General features: G+C 38.9%; 1 protein-coding gene across 1 annotated transcript in view; it reads left to right on the forward strand.

The window, feature by feature from the left end:
* Nucleotides 1–247: 247 nt before the first annotated feature.
* LOC130144591 (gamma-aminobutyric acid receptor subunit gamma-3) overlaps nucleotides 248–19,124 on the forward strand; it is a 154,543-nt gene continuing 135,666 nt past the window's right edge. The window contains exons 1-2 of the mRNA XM_056328547.1: nucleotides 248–445; nucleotides 3,257–3,339. Coding sequence (XP_056184522.1) covers nucleotides 291–445; nucleotides 3,257–3,339 — 238 coding nt within the window. The 5' untranslated portion in view covers nucleotides 248–290. The remainder of the gene's footprint in view (nucleotides 446–3,256; nucleotides 3,340–19,124) is intronic.

Below are 19,124 nucleotides of genomic sequence, written 5' to 3' on the forward strand. Positions count from 1 at the left end.
AGAAATTGTTATGGCACAAGACCAAGGCAAGTGCAATGTTTGGCCTGTTTTCCAAAGTAGTTAGAGGGGGGAAATTTTTTTCTTAGGCAGTAAAAAAGGAAAACATAGCTCCATTGGCCTGAATGTATTCTGATGCTCTACACCTGGACAGACCTTACCAAACACCAAATAGTAGTGGGAAGTGTGGAACTGATTTTAATTTGTTTATCATGCTTTCATTGCAGGAATATCAAATTGATATATTTTTTGCCCAGACGTGGACAGATAGCCGTCTTCGCTTCAACAGCACCATGAAAATACTGACTCTGAACAGCAACATGGTGGGCTTGATCTGGATCCCAGACACAATTTTTCGTAACTCAAAGACCGCGGAGGCTCACTGGATCACCACCCCCAACCAGCTCCTCCGCATATGGAATGATGGCAAGATCTTGTACACCCTCAGGTAAGCACTCGGCAAGATGCAGAGCTGAAAGCTTTTCCTGCCTCTGGCGTAGTAGTAGTAATTTTCAATGGTATCTTCATTCTCCTCTGCTGTTTTCTTCCTGATGCTTGCCTAAACATGCTTGACAAATACCGAAGTATTCAGGCGTAAGTAGTGCTGAGTTTAAAAAACAAAGTCTTGTCTTTCTAAAAAAGAGACCTGGAGAACTGGAAATGGGTCTGTCTGAATTGTAGAAGCTGAGCTTTTTAGTGCTGTAATAAAATTAGGAGCATGTAGTCCCATAAAACCTGTCAGAAACCTTTTTGATCAGAGATAGATCAGCGATAGATATCAGCAGGGCTAGATAAAGTATTTCTAGATTTATGCTAATGTCAATACTTGATTCTTCAAATAAGTCATGCTGAAAGATAGTCTGTCACATTGCATCACAAGGGTAAATTGCTGGAGGAAAGGCTTTTAGTGTTTTTCTAATCTATATGATACCATCAACTGGATGGTATCAGAAATACTGTCTATATTTGCATTAAAAAAGCCTGTGAAAATGAAAAATGTGTTTACTTATGGAAGAGATGAATTGCTCAGAAGGGAGTTCTGCCATAAGCTGTATTCCATATGGCAAACTGTTTCAGAACTACCCCTTTCATGCTACATTTTCTTCAGTGATTGTGTTCAGCCCTCTCAGTGCAACCTTAAGTTTTGATCATACTTGCAGTTGCACTCCAAGAGAAAGTCTTCGGCAAAAAATAAGAAAGGAATTAAACAGCTGGAAAAGCTACTGATATTTTTAGTGCCCTTCCCTTCTTAGGCTTGCTCCATCATGAAAAGCTCTTGCTTATTTTAGTAGCCTTTAGCTAAAGACATCAGTTATTAGGATGTCAACTCCAGTACCCTCTTGGTTGTGTTTTTTTGTTTGTTTGTTTTCTGCTTTGTTTTGCAATTAAGCGCTGTTGCAGTATTACAGTTAATTATCTACCTACTAGTATTTAGGCTTACATACCTATCACTAAAGAAGTAATTTGTTGTATGAACTGCAAAATTTGCCTGAAACAGCTAAAAAAAAAAGGGGGTGGGGGTGGGTGATACTTGCCCCAGTGGATTGTTTGGGTGAGCATTTTTAGTTTGTGAAAAATGTTTTGAGTCTTTTTCACCTACTCAGATCAGCCTCTTTTTTTACTTAAGAGGAGCTGTTAGTGATCATTGTTCACTGATAACACCATGTAATTCAAAACCAATTTATCTGACTTAAGTGTCAGAATTGGTATGGCACGGAAGCAGTAACAACTGTATGCCCTGCTACTGTCAGGTGTTGAGTGTTCTGCATTCAGGAGAAATTGTACAAGGTTCAGTCATGCTCCATACCTTTCCATTCCCTTCCCACTTTTGGGTGTGAATACACTCCTACTGTAACATCACAGCACTAGCAGAACTAGCCAGCTGCAACAAGGCTTTTACCATCACATACCAGGTTAACTTCAATAAGTAGTTCCCACACCTTGCCCCAGCACAGCCACCAACCCCCACAAGGTTTCAACGGTTCATCTACTGTCCGTGCTGTTTCTTCAGCCTCTTCAGGCCAATTCACCCTACTTCTTGCCTCTGCTGTGTCCAGAGTATTCCTTCCTGGGTTCCTCTTCCAGCCAGCCTTTCCTCATCTAGGCCTTCTTCTTCTCCCATGGCCTCTCCTACATCTGGGGTGCTCTCTCACCTCCCTCTACTTCTTCCAAGTCTGTCTTCACCCAGTACTCCTCTTCCATCTCCCTTAGAGCTATTTAACTACTTAGCAGGAACCAGCCACAGCTGCACCTTATCTACATCAGCCAACCCACCGCCCCTGAAGCCAGCCCACAGCTGTATATTATCAATGTTAACTAACCTGCCTTCAATCCTCTATAATTCCTCTGCACTGTAATACTGCAAATCCTTTTCTAGTGTCAGTTCTAAAAAAGTTAAGTTCCTCACAAGTGACCTTCTCCAAGACAGAGGTTTTCTCTGCTATCCTAAGTCTGAGACACAAATCTTTCCCCATCCAGTCTGTTAGCTTTTGAATTGGTTTAAAAAAAAGAAAAGAAGCCAACAAAAACCCTTGTGCCCTATGCTTTCTCCATAAATTCAGGCATGCAATTAATGTAAAGTCTGTTTCTTGAAAAAGACTGTGTAATAACTAGCAATCTACCTGGGTAAATAGATTTACTTTCTAAGTTAGCAGATTGAAGATTATCTGGTTTTAACAGTAATTTTAAAATCAGCTCCATTCATAGTGTCCGTTGTGTTACGGATATCATGTAAAATAAGCTTTCAAGTGGGGCTGAAGAGATTTTTGCTGATCTCATTTTTACATCTGTACAGCTGAGATTTATTGAGTTTTTGAGAAACAGCCTAAAATGATTGAAAGAATTTTAAGTTCACACTATAAGTAAATTTGGAGACTATTCCATATTCTTTATGAGGTTTTAATTTAGTGGAATCACATACCACCACATCAGCAGTATTCCTGTTGTTTTTCTAAAGAATAGTTGTTCCCATCCCATGTCCTTCAGTGATGAATTGTCTAGAGAAAAGGATATGTGCAGATTTCTTGGGATCAAGAAATTCGTAATGATGTGCCTGAAATTTTTTGTGAATTTACATAATTATTATTGTTTTGGATCAATTCTAAATAACCAATAAACAATCTGCAAATACAGTCCTTTCCTTTCAGGCCTTGCTTATGCATGTCAAAGCGCTCTTGCATGATACCTACAGTTACCCTGCCTTTTCCTCTGACTGTTCATTGTGCTGATGTGCAGTAACAAATGCTTGGTTTCTCCATAGGCTTACCATCAATGCTGAGTGCCAGCTGCAGCTGCACAATTTCCCAATGGATGAACACTCATGTCCTCTGATATTCTCTAGCTGTAAGTAATACTTTGATGCCTGTTGTGTATGACTAGTACGCAGAGGTACAAATTTAATTCTTCTTTCTGTCAGGTTGTTCAACCATTCCACAACAGGTATAGAAAGTTTAGGTTTGCTTAAATATTCAAGGAATTTTTGTTTTCCTCACAAGCATTCCTGGTTGATATATTTATGCCATGAATTCTTCTGTGGATTGACTGTTATTTTTTCCAGAACCAGTCTTTCTAGTTCATAGACTTTCAGTGAGAGCCGATATTCATACCAGTCTGTGTTATGTTAATCTGTACAATCGTGTGACATGCAAATAAGAATAGAAGTTGCAGTGTTCTTGTGGAGGGAGGTGCACAGCTTGGGGACATGCAAAGCAATCTCTGAACGTCTAAGTTAATAACAAGTATCATGGTAATGCCTCTTTGTTCCATAATAACAGTAAATGGTGTAACATAAATCTCATTTTCCTTTTATTGCTCAGTTTGTCCGGTAGTCACAATGTTGTATGTGGTGGTGTTGGTATATTTAGAATCTACCTAACAGGCAAAACAAATACATTGGTGAAAAGGATGGAAAACAAAAGTCAGGTGAGTTATTCTTGGGGTCCAATATTACTGTGAGAAAAAGTTATCTTAATGCTGATTCATTTGGAAAAGCTTGAGAGCTGTCCGCTCATGGGTGCACCTGCACAGTTTTGTTATCACACAATGTGAATGTTTTACAAACTTTTTTAAAAGATTCTCCACTAAAGATTTTTCTTTTGATAGATGCCAAGAATCAGGATCTGTGTTCTGAATGGGAAATGTTTTATCTTTCTATTTAGAAAATAGCTTTTTTTCCATCTTCTCTTAAAACGTGATAGAAGAATAACACTATTTAATGTCTTCATAATATGTATGCTGTTGTGATAGTAGGGTATTAATTTCCATGTATGAAAAGTATACAAACAGTAATCCTCAATTAGAAACCAGATTTGAATTTCAGCTGATCCAGGGTGTATTATTCATTTTCCCCAGGAAAACGTTTTTTAAAAATCTGCCAGTGTAAACAACTCCCTTTCCCCCAAAACATTATCACTACATTGCCATTTTTTATGATCTATGTATATAAGTGATCCTGGTCAAAAATACACAGTAGTGTGTTTCATTCAGGTGTGTGGAATATATGCATAATCAACAAGAGGCAGATAGCTCTGGAATGAGCTTTCATGTTAATGAACATTTCTTACTGAACTATATGCACCCCAGCTATCTTTCATTACTGCATCAAGCTACTCTTACCTTGTGGCAACCGCTATTGATTTGTTGAGGCACAGGGAAAGGAGTGTGTGATCTTAAAACTTAAACCCCAGTCCAGAGATACTAACTAACCCTACCACATAAATTTGATAGTTTCTGTGCTAGCAATACCCGAAGAAGGAGAACTCTAATAGAAAACACTTCAGACTTGCATTCCCCAACAGCTAGACAGTTGCCGAATGCAAGTAATTTATGCTTTGTGGTTTCTGTTTAAAGAGGGAGGATATCAGTGGGAACTTAAAAAGGCTCTGCTCAATGGCAAAGTTTCAAATACATCTTGATTTAAAGAGGTTCCTCCTAATTTAGACCTATTATCTCGGCGCCCTTCTGCCACTGAAAACATACCTGTATTGCCATTATACATGTACTGCCATCTATGGAGATGGAGACTACATAAGATCAAGCAGAAGCTGAATGTGTCACAGTTTCAATGTGCATTCTTTGTAGTTTCTTGCCAGATGGAAAAACCCATGCAGGAATATTAAAATAATGTTTTATAGTTTTGTCGACCTTTTTGGTCATGTTGATAACAAGGGTTTATTTCTTTAGGTTCATACTGAATTGTGTTCTTTTCCTTGAACACTTTTAGCACTACTGTTATAATATTAGGAAATCTGTATGATTTGTTTCTTTCATAACTTGGCTGTATTTTCTATGTTGCATACTTTCATAGCAGTCTCAAGATACATGGCACGCAGTGGTACTTAAGAAATGAATGACTGAGTGGATGCCTGAATGATTTATTACTGCCTGCTATAACAGGTTTCCGAGTGGACAAGCTGATTACTGATTCCAAGATGTATGTCTTCAAACGAAATAAAAATGGTTGTAGAATTCACAGCACAGCTCCTCTTCCCTGTGCATCCCTTTCGTTTGTTCCTCAGCACAAGACAGATCTTCATAGTTTCCACTGTAGGCAAGCACGAAAAAGCACAAGTTTTGGAGAATATTCCCTGCAGCTCTGCACACACATGAACAAGGTTAAAATTTGAAATTTCTTACTTTTTATATAAATTTCCCATGACATTTCAGAAATGTGAAACTAATCTCAAATTGTTTCTGGAGTATTTTCCTCTAGTGCCAACTAATTCACACCCTAACCCAGCTGTTACTCTGGGGACAGTTGATTTTTCTTCCACTGGAATTCTGAGCTCTACTTGGTCTGTTGCCAGGATGAATAAGGACAAATCAGCAGCTTATAAACAAGAGACCATCTTAGTATGATAACAGTGGTTACTAAAACCTACCTACCCCTTCCTGTGGAAAATCTCATTCAAGAATGGTTCCTGGAGCTCTTTAGTCTTTTTTACAGGAGTTACAAAGTATTGAAATAATTTGAAAGCTCTTTACTCTCAACTTTTGTGTGTGCTTCAGGTGGACATGATGAGATGAATCATCTGGCATATTAGGGCATGTGGTAGGTGCATGTCTGTTGTTGCTGTCCTTACACAATGTGTGCTTAGCACGCTGCTTACATGAAAAGTTGAGCCCAGTGGCATAATTCAGGGCTGCTATGCAATGCAACAGCTCTTTCCCACTCTGAGTACCAGATTGGTTTCATCAGCCACTTGTGGCAAGCAGGATTCATTAATACAGAGATGCCAGAACGTTGGCATCAATGTCAATGAATGTATGGAATGAATGTGCGTTTCTTGTGAATGGGAAGAAAGAATCACTGCTGTGGCTTGATCATAGTGTAGCAATCTTTGATAAATATTGATCAATATGATCACATTTTCCTCATATGGTTTTAAAGTACTATATACTACTGTATAAAAATATTCTGTCAGTGTGGTTCTTCATTTGGGTGAATTTATCCTCCTGAGCCAAGGGAGGCTGCTGTGCTACTTCTGGCACTCAAGTAGCATATTAAACTGTCTTGGTTATCTCTGTTCAGCACTGATTTGAGCATTGTGGAAATAATTTTAGAATTCTGCCATAAAATTTAGTTTATTGGGGGAGTTAGGACTTACATAAATATCAGTAAGGAAGAGGAGATGCTCTGAAGGACAATGTCAGCACAAGAATAAGCAAATAAGATGCAGGCAACAAGATGCGGTCTGGAAATGAGAAGTTAAATACAATTAATTGTGGAAGTCCTACCATTGGATACTATGGGTGTTAAAATTTTATAAGGATTCAAAACCGTTTGGACAAATCATTGGAAGAAGAATGCATTGGGAGCTATTAAGCATAATGAGATCACTCCGTACTAATGGGCACTATTTTTTTATTTTATTCTGAGGGAGTAAGAACATTTCACAATAAATAGTAGATAGAAGTGGCTGTATGGCTAAGCTACTTAAAGGAGCTCTTCTACATTAGAGTCATCACATGACTGGCTTCCAGCTGGCCTACATGGTTTTGGTTTTCCTTTATCACCCACTGGTGGGCACTGCTGAATGTTCTGGATTTTCTTAATTTGGGAGGACTAGGCACACTGCAGAATAATGTGAGTGTGTTTGTACCCACATCTGCACAACAGTTAATTGTTTGAGGTGTTCATTTCTTCAGCCCAGCACAACCTTCACCTCTTCTCCCGATCAATGTACTCAAGATTAACTTAAATTCATGACATTCCCTGAGGTGACAACATATGACAGCCATACCAGAATGAAGCCGACAAACCCATTACACCTTGTTTAGAACATCTGGTCAACTCACTTTTTAATGATATACAAGGAGCTTTATGGTGGGAATCTGTGCTAGTTGCGTACCTGAGGTCTGAAACAATCTGTAAAGCCAACCTTCAGGCTTTGTCAGATGCAGTAATACTGAGCTGCAGCACAAACTGACAGGATAAACATAATAAGATTGAATTTATTAATGGGCTTTCATTGCTTTGTTTTTATTGCTGCTGTTCTGATCAAACTGCAGACAGACACTGTTGTTCCCTTTCAAAAGCACCTTAAATTCAGGCAATAAATGTTACAACATTTTTTGCAGCCAATTACTTTTTCTTAGTGAGAAGGTCTGCAGCGTCCTGAGTTGCCCATGACTGGAGGACTGCTGCAAGGCAGGAAAAGGTGGGCATTCCCGGAATGCGATTCCTACTGCAAGCACTAAAATATACACCAACAATTCGAGTGTTTTCCATTCTGTTGAAAACAGAGGAAATTAGAATTTCCAGCTATTGATGGTCCAGTTTGCTCAGTCAGGTCTTAAAACATGTACTTTTAGCCTTCTAAAAGTTCGTGGGCTTTTTTTGTCAGGTGATGTACAAGAGCACGCAAAGTATTGCAGAAAAAAGCAAGAAATGTGAAATAAATTTAACATAGTGCTTGAAAGAAACAGATACTGTCTTTCTAAATATAAACTCAGTTCAATCAAATGTTCCCCCTTTGAACGTGAAACCTCTCATGGATATGCAGTCAGTACTTTGAGCCTCATATCGTTAATTTTCTAACTGAACTAGCTGTCATTGCCAATTTTAATATGTTTCTCCTAGCCTAGAAAAGTAAATGCTGGTTTTGTTGTATAAGCTGTGCTTTGTTTCATCTCATGTATCATCAGCAGAATCATTAATAAGGTCTGAGGGCAGAATTTTACTCCTGATGAAGAACAGGCCAGAAGGAACACAGTTCATATCTCAGTAGGAGTTTCATTAAAGATGCTGGGAAGACATTACAATATGCAGAAAGAGCTTTAATCCACATCTGAACTTCCCATCTGTGCTCTTTGTAATGGGCTGAACCAGATCATGTGACATCAATGGAATTCTTGATTCAGGTTTTGTGACAAGCATATTTTAGCAGTTGTAGCTTTTTCCTCTTCAAGGAAAGTAGAAATTAAGGTACTGGGATGCATCCATCCTTCTCTTCAGAAAGCTTACTTTTCCAGAGAAGAGTCAACACAGAGAAGAAAGAAGAATTATATTTATGGAAAATTTAGCCTTTGAAAGTTTCCTTCCAAACCCTGTATTTAGCATATGACTTGTGTCATATATGACAATTCATGAATACAATATGTGAAGCATATCTGTGATAAATCCCTCCTCTTATTCATCTGCTAATCCCTCTTATACACAGCCATTTCCATATTTTCTTATCTTTGTTGCCCTCTTTTGGACTTTACTGTTTTCATTACACATTTTTTCAAATACCTTGGCTGTTGTACAAGGCAGTATTCAAAAACAAGTTGACCATTCCAAAGATTTATGAGGAGTGCATGATTCTTTAGGAATCTTCTTTGCTTTCATTAACCTGTAAGCATTACTGTTTCTAAGCATTTTTTTTCCTGAGGTACCCACAATGACACCTGGATATAGTGAATTTGAAATATGTTATAATCTTATATGAGTAATTTCATTTCTTCATTCCAATAACCATTCTGAGTGTAATCTGCTGCTGCGTTGCTCAGCTGTAACCCGAGGTTACCTAAAAGGGTAAGCTCTCCTTAGGTTTCCCTAAAATTCCCTGTAGGCGTTTCTTTTTTTTATCTAACATAAATAATGTATTTTTTCTTAGAAAGTAAAATATTTATCCAGTTCCTTGACTACTTGCTACTTACTAATTCATTACTACTTTTCTGTGTGTGACTCAATAAATTTCTTGGTATGTTAAGAGATACTGCATTAAGTATCTTGTAGATTTTTTATGACTCTCTATGTCATAGCCAAGACTCATAAAAATTTTACAAGGTAGTTTGCATTTGAAGTTCTGCTAATTTTTGTCTAATTGCTCCAATAGGATGTACTATATATCTATGAAATTGGTCAAATTCATCCATGGTATAAGTACATTCACTGTAAAGTTACACTTCCTAACTCTGATTCATAGGATACTTATACCAAACCAGTACATATTGTAAGTAGTAGTGTGGCACTACTCTTTCTTTTAGTCTTCTGTCTCATTGCTCAAGATATATCAGAGACACTTTTCTAAACATGTACAGCTATATGGCTAAATGCTGGTTCCAAATTTATATAATATGTTGTGATATAGTGTAGAGGAATGAAGCTGGATTAATTAGCATTGATAATATACAAGTGTGGGCTGGCTTCGGGGTGGTGGGTTGGCTGATGTAGACAAGGTGCAGCTGTGGCTGGTTCTGTTAAGTGGTTGAGAGCCAATGAAGAGAGAGCAGCTGAGGAAGAGAGAGGAGGAAGAAGCAGAGGGAAGGGAAGAGAGAAATGTGCCCTGGATGAGGCAAGATGAGGAGAAGGCAGCAGAGGGACTGGTATGAAGAGTATGTTGGTATGAGATGGTAAAAGACCTTGTTGCAGCTTGATGGTTTGGAGAATGCTGCGACAATATAGGAGTGATAGACTTTAAAATAATCTGATATTGGATCTGATACCTGCCACTACACAAATGATCTCCACTTTGTAGAAAAAGCAGTGAAACGTCTCTGAGGTTGAGGGTTGTCCATTGCCTCCCTGATGATTGGGGAGAGTTGATGGCAGTGATTAATTCATGGATTATCCCTTGCTCTTCTGTTCCTCATAAAGAGCTGAGATTTTGGCCTAGTAGCAGACCAAATGTCTCTCTCCTTTTATAGTGACTCTTGAGATTTTTCTCCATGAGACTGAAGGCTTCTTTGGAGAGGCAGCAGCTGCTGTTACTTCCAGCAAAAATGAGATGCTAGAGTAAAATTGCAGCAAATGCTAATTAGTGAAGCCTAAAATGCTTAACTCATAATATCTTGGGTCCAGCAAACTCTTCCTGACACTCTCTAGATTGATGGTATGCTATCTCATGAACCTGGCATCTACCCGAGTTTTGCAGTTGTCTTCCAAGTATCTTTGGTGTCTCTGTGTACCTTGCACAATTGCCTGAGGAAGATAAGAGGCCTGTGTCACAAACTCTCTAGGCATCTGCTGCAGAGGCCAGGAGAAAAAAAAAAAAGCTATTGTTCCAGGATCTGAAGGTTAAGATAGGTAACTACTGCAGGAATATAACCACCATCTCTCACTTATATTTAAACAAAAAGACTGGAAGTCCCCAAAATCCCAAGTGCAGTCTGGATTCTCAATGCAACCAGTCTTATTTTTCTGTTTTCTATTAGTCAGATTAAAAAAAATAAATAAGTTAGGAATAACAAAACCTGTCTGAGAGCCTTTTTTTTTCCTTTGGCAAGAATATATGTATCTAACTAAGTTATGCTTATGGTGTCAGGACAAAATAAGAGAAAATGCTGAAACAAGGCAGGTGGCTGGTTGAATGTCTGACAGCTGAATGTATCAGCAAAAGGCCCTGGAGTCTCTGCCATGTGACAATCATTGTTAGTTCCCATGATTTCATCACATCTCATTATATTCAGTATTTACTTGAAGCCAAAACCCCTTTAAGAATGTTATCATGTGCCAATGTGATCTTTTTTTTTTTTTTTTTTTTTATAAACATTTGTCAGTGTGACACAAAGCACCACAGGCAGGAATTAAATAGCTTGCTCCCTCAACTGCAATGTAACATGTATTATATACTGTATATTTATATTATTGTTAAGTGCTTATTTAGGTATGTGATAACTGGTTTGCAAATGAATCTGATCTTTACGGAGAAGCTGGTCCATAACATGTAAGCTCCTGGCTGGGCTGTGTTTGTAACTTCTGACATACAGAGCTCATATTTATGATATACAGAGCATCAGGAGACAGTCAGACTCCTTTGCATCTTATTTTTTAACACATGAAGGAATGACTGGTTTTGGCACGCTGTGACAACTATATCACAGGACAAAATGACCATGTTGTACCTGCCAGCTCGTAGCTGTTGGTAACTGGAGTGCATCTATCAATGGCTACAAGCTGTTCAGAAAGGACAGGCCAGGAAGGCAGGGCAGAAGGGCTGCTCTCTACATCAATAAAATAGATAGAGTGTGAAGAACTGTCTGAAAATAGTCACAAGCAACTTGTGGATAAGCTTATGGATAAGAATTAGAGACTGAGGCAACAAAGTGAACCTTGTAGTTGATGTCTAATACAGGCCATCCAGTCAAGGGGAGTCTATTGATGAAACCCTCTTACTCCAGCTACAAGTGGCATCGTGCTTGCATGCTCTTGTCCTTCTGGGGGACTTCAACCACCCCAACATCTGCTGGAAAAGTAGCAGGGCAAGCTATAGGCAATCTAGGAGAGTCCTGGACAGCATTGAGGATAACTTCTTAAGCCAGGTAATAGACAGCCCTACTGTCGTGGAAATGAGTGATACACTTCACTCTTAAGAGAGAAGCAGCAGTATTTTTATATAAAACAGCAATTTAACAAAATTTCCTAGTAAATGTGACAGTGGTTTAACAAGATTTGATGGCAAGGTGCACCTGATTGTTTCCTGTATAAAGGACAGGGTCAGACAGGACTGTCAGGGAGACCATCCTGTTGGGTGGTGAGATTCAGAAAGGACACTCTTGCATTCTAAACTCCTTCTCAGAGACAAGTTTATGTATGGCTGGATCCAGACTTAGTCCCAGACTTGGTCAACACTTTACATCTAAAGGATTATATGTGCACAATCAATCCTTTCTATCATTTAGCTAAGATTTCAAAGTTTAGCATGCTATTAATCACTGAGAATCTGTTGCAGCAAAGATACTCTCAACCTCGAGGAGTAACCCTGAGAAGCGTCCCTACTCAAGGGGAGATCCTGGAGTGCAGCCCACTGTTGTGCAGGAGAGCTCAGTGGGCCTTGGGCTGTCCACTTTTTATGGAGTGAAATAATTGACTCATAGTCATATTTCAGACCAACAACAGAAGTTTAAGTTTCTTTCAAACTTGGCCTGAGTCAGACGTTGACCAGTACTGTTAGGTGAGTGCATTGTTCAAATTAACCCTTGGCTATTGGGTTATTTGTCTCCCTGGAATGCACTTGGAGCCCCATGCAGCCACCGTGACCAGACCCATCACTCCTCTTTGGGCTATGGGCAGATTTTGGTCATTGGTGGTTATCTTGATCCTTGAAGAAGAAACTTCCTAAGGCACCTTCCAAGATGCATGCTCCATTGTGTGTGCACAGGTGTTACATGGTACGCTTACTTTGGATTCCTTTCTTTTGGAGTGTTACATTTTGGCAAATGCTGATATAATTACATGTGTTTATTCCTTGTAGCCTCCCTTAATGTAATAGAAATGTACATCACAAAATAGAACAAAACATGAAAGTACAAGTCAAAATAACCCACTGCCAGGCAACTTGAAAGCTGCAACAGTTCCCTTCTCCTACCCTTATTTGCACATTTCCAAAGGCAGGAGACAAGCTTGCTTGAATCCAGAAGGTTCAATCTATTTTAGGTCCCTAATAGAATATGTGGCATATTCTTAAAGAAACAAAGAACATATAGTTTTATAATTACATTTTTTTAAAAAAATAAATTTTAAAAAATTGTATTGTCTTTCATGGCCACATCAATGGCCACACTTAAAAGTTACACAAATACATCTCCAAACTGTGAGAACTCGATGGTGTCTTATGAGAAATGAATGGCTGCAGAATTGCTTCCAAGTGTAGAGAAACCATTTGGCACTTTGAGAACCAAGAAGTACTGAACAGGTGTCAGAACCAGAACCAGAGCCAGAACAAATACTGAGTAAAAGTATTGAGGAAGAGAGAATTAATGACCAGAACTGCCAAGGTCAGCCAGGTAACCTGCAGTACGCCACAGAAGTTTAACAAAAGCAGTTACTGTTGACTCTCAAATTAGAGGCATCTTGGCTAGAGCCCAATGGATGCTTGTTACTTTTGCTAGGCTTAACTGACCAATGATAATGAGGTTAGTAGAAGCCATCAAAGGTTTACTCATAACAGTCCCAAAAACCAGTATGAGAACACCAAGTCCTCAACTTATTAGCCGTGTCTTGTCAATTTTATTTACCTTTAAAGCAGCCTGGAAAAACAAGGCAGCCTGGAAACAGGAAAGGTTACCATAAGAAAAGGCCTCTCCCTTTTCTCCCTTCTGCTTCTGCAAAATTAATGGAAAAACTAAAACATACCCCTAGTGCCCGTGGAGCTAAGTGAAGGAAGGAAGGCAGTTGTGCAGCCTTGAATGTTGCTTTGCTAACGGAGCTAGAGGGGAATCACGGAAATGCCCTGTGCATCTGTTCCTATTAGAGGGATGTTGCTGAGGTCTGACTGGCTGGGTCCCTTGCTAGGAAGGGCAGGTCTGCCTCCTTAAAAAGTGACTAACTTTGTGTAATGGGCATGCTATATCATAGATAGTAAAACTAATCCTTTTTCATAGTTAGGTAGCATATATGTCTGTCAAAGTATTCTGGAATGTCTCTTATTACCAGATAACCCCTCAGACAAACAAACAAGTGATAAGATTTAACAGGAGAAAGCAGAAACATTGAGACATCAAATTTAACTTAATTTTAAATTAAATATATTCTCCCATATGATGTAGATTTAAATTGATTATTCTTTAAGAAATGCTGACGTATTGTACATCTAAATACAGAGATTATTTCTGTGAAATGGAAATTAAGTTATAATTTAATATTTGGCCTAGCTATGCATATTGTAAAGTAATTTATTTTTTCCAGGATTTTTTTTGCATAATGTGACTTCTGGCAGTTTTACTACTAATGTGTTAAAGCTCAAGAGTAGCTGACTTTCTGCAAAATCTTTCCATCAGTCGCAAGAAAGAAAACGTAGGGAAGCATGTAGATTGAACAAAAGGTACATGCTCTTCTGCGGCATGTTGCCAAATCAGAGAGCTTGTGCAGAAGACACTCAGGCTCTTTCTAGCTCCTTCTACCTGAGTTTCTTTCCCAGGGAAACCAAGGCAGTATCAGGAGGGGAGGTGTGTGACTTCATTATCTCCTGTTGGGGGTAGGAGCAGCTAGGAGGTGAGATGTTCTCCTGGCTCTACCAGTAGCCATGTAACCCTAATCAGACTAATTGTTTCATATTGTCTATTGCTTTTGCTGTGACTTGCATTGATGTCTTTTGGTGAGCACTGGTGAGCAAAGTCAGCTGCATCTGTGTCCTCTGCTTGGTCATTCCTAGTGCATCGCTTTGGGAAACATCCCAGTTAATGTCCTTTTTTTCACTCTGGCAGCCTGATTTGAGATCTGTGTTTCTTCCCTTCAGAAAAACACCACCAGTGAAAAACCAAAAGCCTCATTAAAACAAATCTGATTATCAGGAAGTGGAATGAATTGCAGTTCACTGTATTTAGGCCCTTCATCAATATCTTTCTATTTTTATCCTTAGCAACACAAGTTACTAGAAAATTACATCAGATCTGTTCCATGCTTGATATGGGCCTCATGCAATGAAAAGATTAACAGAGTTCATGGTCTGGATCCCTAAGCTCAAAGTATTCCATACCATGCCCCAGGATATATTAAAGCCATCTAAATTCCTAGTTGAAACTGTTGCTTGACTAGAACAGAAGAAAACCATATGTATGAAAGGCTGATATGAAGTTAGTCCTTGATTTGTAGATAAACATCTTAGAAAAGAAGATCCACCCTGATCTCACCATTTTCTGCACCATATAGAAGCAACACGAGTATAGCAACAAACCTACCAAAAGAATCGCTGTTCCTCTCTGTCTCACACAGGCATGTATCCCTCTGCACACACCCACTCACAGATACACCTAGAAGAATAAGAAAGGATGAGAAAACAGCTACGTGATAGTTTTCAATCTTTTCATTACTGGCAGGTGCTCAGCTACTAAGGCAACAAGCAATATGCAAGAAGCTGCATAGAATTAAACAGGATGAAGCAAAAAGAAGAACATATCCTATGGCGAATCCTCTGAAATGGACAAACTGACTGTCCTTCAATTTTTATTAATGAAATATATGTCAAATATTTAGTTTTGGCCTTGAGGCGCTCTGGTGCTGCTGTGCTTGTAAGTCTTCCCCTTATCTACATTAACTTATTTGACATTTGAATGAGCATTTCCTATAACTGTGCTTTAAATAAAAAAAATCTGTTAATATTATAGGCTTCATGGTTTGCAATGGTATGCACTGCATACCTCATGCCATTTGAACTAATGAAGGCTGAATGTCAGAGCTGATGAAGACCTATCAAGGAATTTTCCATCTATTTATTTATTTATTTATCTATCTATCTATTTATTTATTTATTTATTGCTTTGGAAAGAGGTTATTTCTGTGAAAGACAAGGTTTTCTTTTTGAGGAATATACATTTTAACTTTGTGAAAGATTTTAGGAATTTTAGTTCTCAACAGGAAAATATATTCACCCTATAACATCCCAAGGCACCTGAATCCTGTGTATGCGATGCTTAGTTCCAAATCTTGTCTTAAAAGGACAATGGAGAGATTCTCGATATACTTTTTTATTTCACTTTTAAGTGGCCTGATCACACACTGGCTATTTTAGTTTTCGAATTGTTTATGACTCTGATTTTTTCACTGCAGAAGATGAAGTCCAAATGCTTACTGTATTTCAAAATAAAGCACCTAAGGGAAAAATATTTTGCACTTACAGTACTTCCTATGCATTTATCTGAAAGGAAGTAAAAATACCACCTCATTTAGGAAAAAAACTGGTAATCATTTAGAGCAGTCAATGTTGTCCATGTTTTAATTCTGGAAGGTTAGTTGCTCTTTTCAAGTTAAAAAGAAGAAAAAGTAGCAAGAGGTGCATGTTTCTACCTTGCAAGTATTTTCTTCCTGTATTGATTGACTTCAAATGAGGCTCCTAGACCAAATGAGCATGGAGAAGTTTGTCTGCAAATGATCACTTTCAACAGAAGGGAACTTTCAGGTCTGAATGGTGTATTTGTTCACAGCAGTTGTCTGAAAATCAACATTTCAATAAGACAACATTGCTTGCCTCTGGCAGCCAGAGAAAGCAACCACAAACTCTTGGATAAATGTATCATGATTAAAAGGAAACTGAGATATCCAAGTGTTTCATAACATGATATTTTCTTTCTTTCTTTTTGTCCCCAAAACCTTTCCCAAAGTCCATACATGAAATCCTTAAAGTTTTTCTTGTCTAGCCAACACAAGACTGCAGAGAGGAAGATAAAAGGCTGTTCCCAGCAACTTGCAAACTTCAAAGTTGTTTGGGAGATCTGTACTGTAGGTTTCTATTGATTTATGTGCAAAATACAGCAGCATTTCTTATGTCAGGGCTTAGCAGAACTGGCAGCCAAAAATCCTGGTCTGTGGTACTATCAGATTTCAAAAGTTAAGCAAGCTGAGGCTGGTCACTACTTGTGTGGGAGTTTCAGCAGGGAAACTGAGGTGTTTCTGAGATTTCAGAATGACAGTCACACTTTTATTTATAATCGTGTTCACTGTGATTCATTGCAGCCACCAAAGGCTGCCTTCCCTCTGGTATCTTGCATAACTATATGTACCAAAGCAAAACACGTTAATGGACAGTGCATGGTAGTATTCTGTAATGCTTAGATACTATACTGAAGTCCACGGTGCAGTAATGTGGCAAAGATTATTATCCAAAGCAGGGGAGGTTCTGACTTGATAGAAAGAAAAGCAAAATAACCAGGGACAGTCAAGCACTGGAGCAAGATGTCAAGGGCCATTGTAAAGTCTCTGTCCTTGGAGGTTTTCAAGACATAACTGGATAAAGCCCTGAGACACCTGGTCAGAATTTCAGTATCAACCCTACTTTGAGCAGGAGGTTGAACTACAGACGTCCTGAAGTCCCTTCCAACCTGACAGACATCTTTTTCTCATTCAGATCAAGATTTATGTTAAAATATTCAATCTTCCTTATAGAGCAATGTGTTCATATTCAGAAATAAAAATCTGTGTTTGTGAAAGCCTTCTTTCCCTGACAACTTTTTAAGAGAATCAGTTTTCAGTGTTGGCTTTCTTAAGGAACATCCAAAAAGGGGGGATGAGGGGAAGAACTGAAAATTGTTGCAGGAGGTTTTTTTGTTTGTTTTCTTCCCCTGTGTTTATGTTTCTGAATGGCTGTCTATGTCTTATTAGAAATGGCTTTTCCCGTATTTTCTCATTATACAGTGCTTGTTAGCACCAGCAATCACTGGTATATTATTTGCAAGCAAGGTGAATTTGGTTGATCAGGGGTGAAGGTTGATCAAGACCTGGCGATTCTTCCAAAGACTAATACAGTCAGGCAGCAGGTTCAAAAGTCAAGCAGGGTATAGAATGTATCCTTTTATCTCCCTAGAGCTCTTCCATTCTGTCCAAATTCCAGGAATTGATTTTCCGGTTGCTGGCATAATGCTGTGATAGCTCACTCTTCCACCTGTTGGCTATCGGCATTCACACCACAGCAGTATGGAAGGACTCTGGCACTGACCCCAGTGGCTCCTTCCATTGTGCTCAAATTGGACACCACCTTCTTGTCACAGGTCAGACATGAGACCTGTTTCCCCTCTTTGCCACTGTGGTGGGTTGACACTGATGTGTTACCACCACCGTTCTAGCTACCAATACAAGCACAGCACTATGAGGGCTGCTGTGGGGCTCAGCCTGACCCAATACAGCCACTCAGTCACTCCCCACAAAATCACTTCCTACACCTATCTTCAGAAAACTCCTAGGTGTCACTGTATTCTACAATCCTTTCCTTTTCTACCCTCCCCCTCCTTTTTTCTCTTTTTTTTTTTTATTTCTCCCCCTACCCCTTTCCTTTCTTCTCCTCATTCTCCCTTCTTCCTCTCCCTCCCTCCTTTTTTTTCTTCATCCTGTTGTCTACCACCCATGACTGTTTCCTTTACCCACCTACTTGATGTTTGTGCCCCTGTGTGGACTGACTGGCTGTGGCCGGAATTTGCTTCCTCAGGTCTGGCAATGAAAAATATTCCTTCCAGCCTCATTCTTTGGCAAGAAACAGAAAGCAGTTGAGAGGCTGAGCTCAACCTGTAAAAACATAAGGGTAGCACCTGGAGAGTATCTCTTCCTTCAAAGTTCAGGGTGTCCTCTGCATAGGAACAACAAGTATCAAGTTGCATTCAGCTGGACAATTGCATACAATAAGGGAGGGAGAATGAAGCAGCTCAGAGAAGGAGCCCAGGAGCAATAAGAAGAAGACTCAAGGACTAGATACTCTCCTTGTGATGCAGAGGAGAAAAAAGGATAGTCATGTCCACGTTTGAAAGGACAGATCCAGAAAACTGATATAAGGTAAAACTCAGAGGAATAGAAAACCCAAGAACTGACTTAATTTCAGGACAAGATATTCACAGTGACAAGCAGCTTGGAATTAGGAAGTAGAGAGAACACAGAAAGCTAATATAGAAGGTAGACGAAGACTGGAAATAAAACCCACCCAAAACCTAAGTAAATGTGTAATTATTTTACTGTTCAGGACTCAAGCATAAAAAGACATAAAACACTGCTATATACATACCTATCACAGAATTAATGGAGTTTCTATGTATTTTTTGTTCTAAATTCGGTTTCATAAACATCAGTTCAAATAATTAAGTGCTTTGAAGTTTTTGTCCTTTACTCAAACTTACCAGCTTTTGCAGTTCTCTAAAAAACCTCAGTACTTCTCTTTCCACTAATTTTCTTACAATATACTTTTGATATTTTTTTTTTCATTTTAATCATAACTTGGAACAGAAGT

The sequence above is a fragment of the Falco biarmicus genome, chromosome 2 (assembly GCF_023638135.1).
Source record: "Falco biarmicus isolate bFalBia1 chromosome 2, bFalBia1.pri, whole genome shotgun sequence".
Lineage (NCBI taxonomy): Eukaryota > Metazoa > Chordata > Aves > Falconiformes > Falconidae > Falco > Falco biarmicus.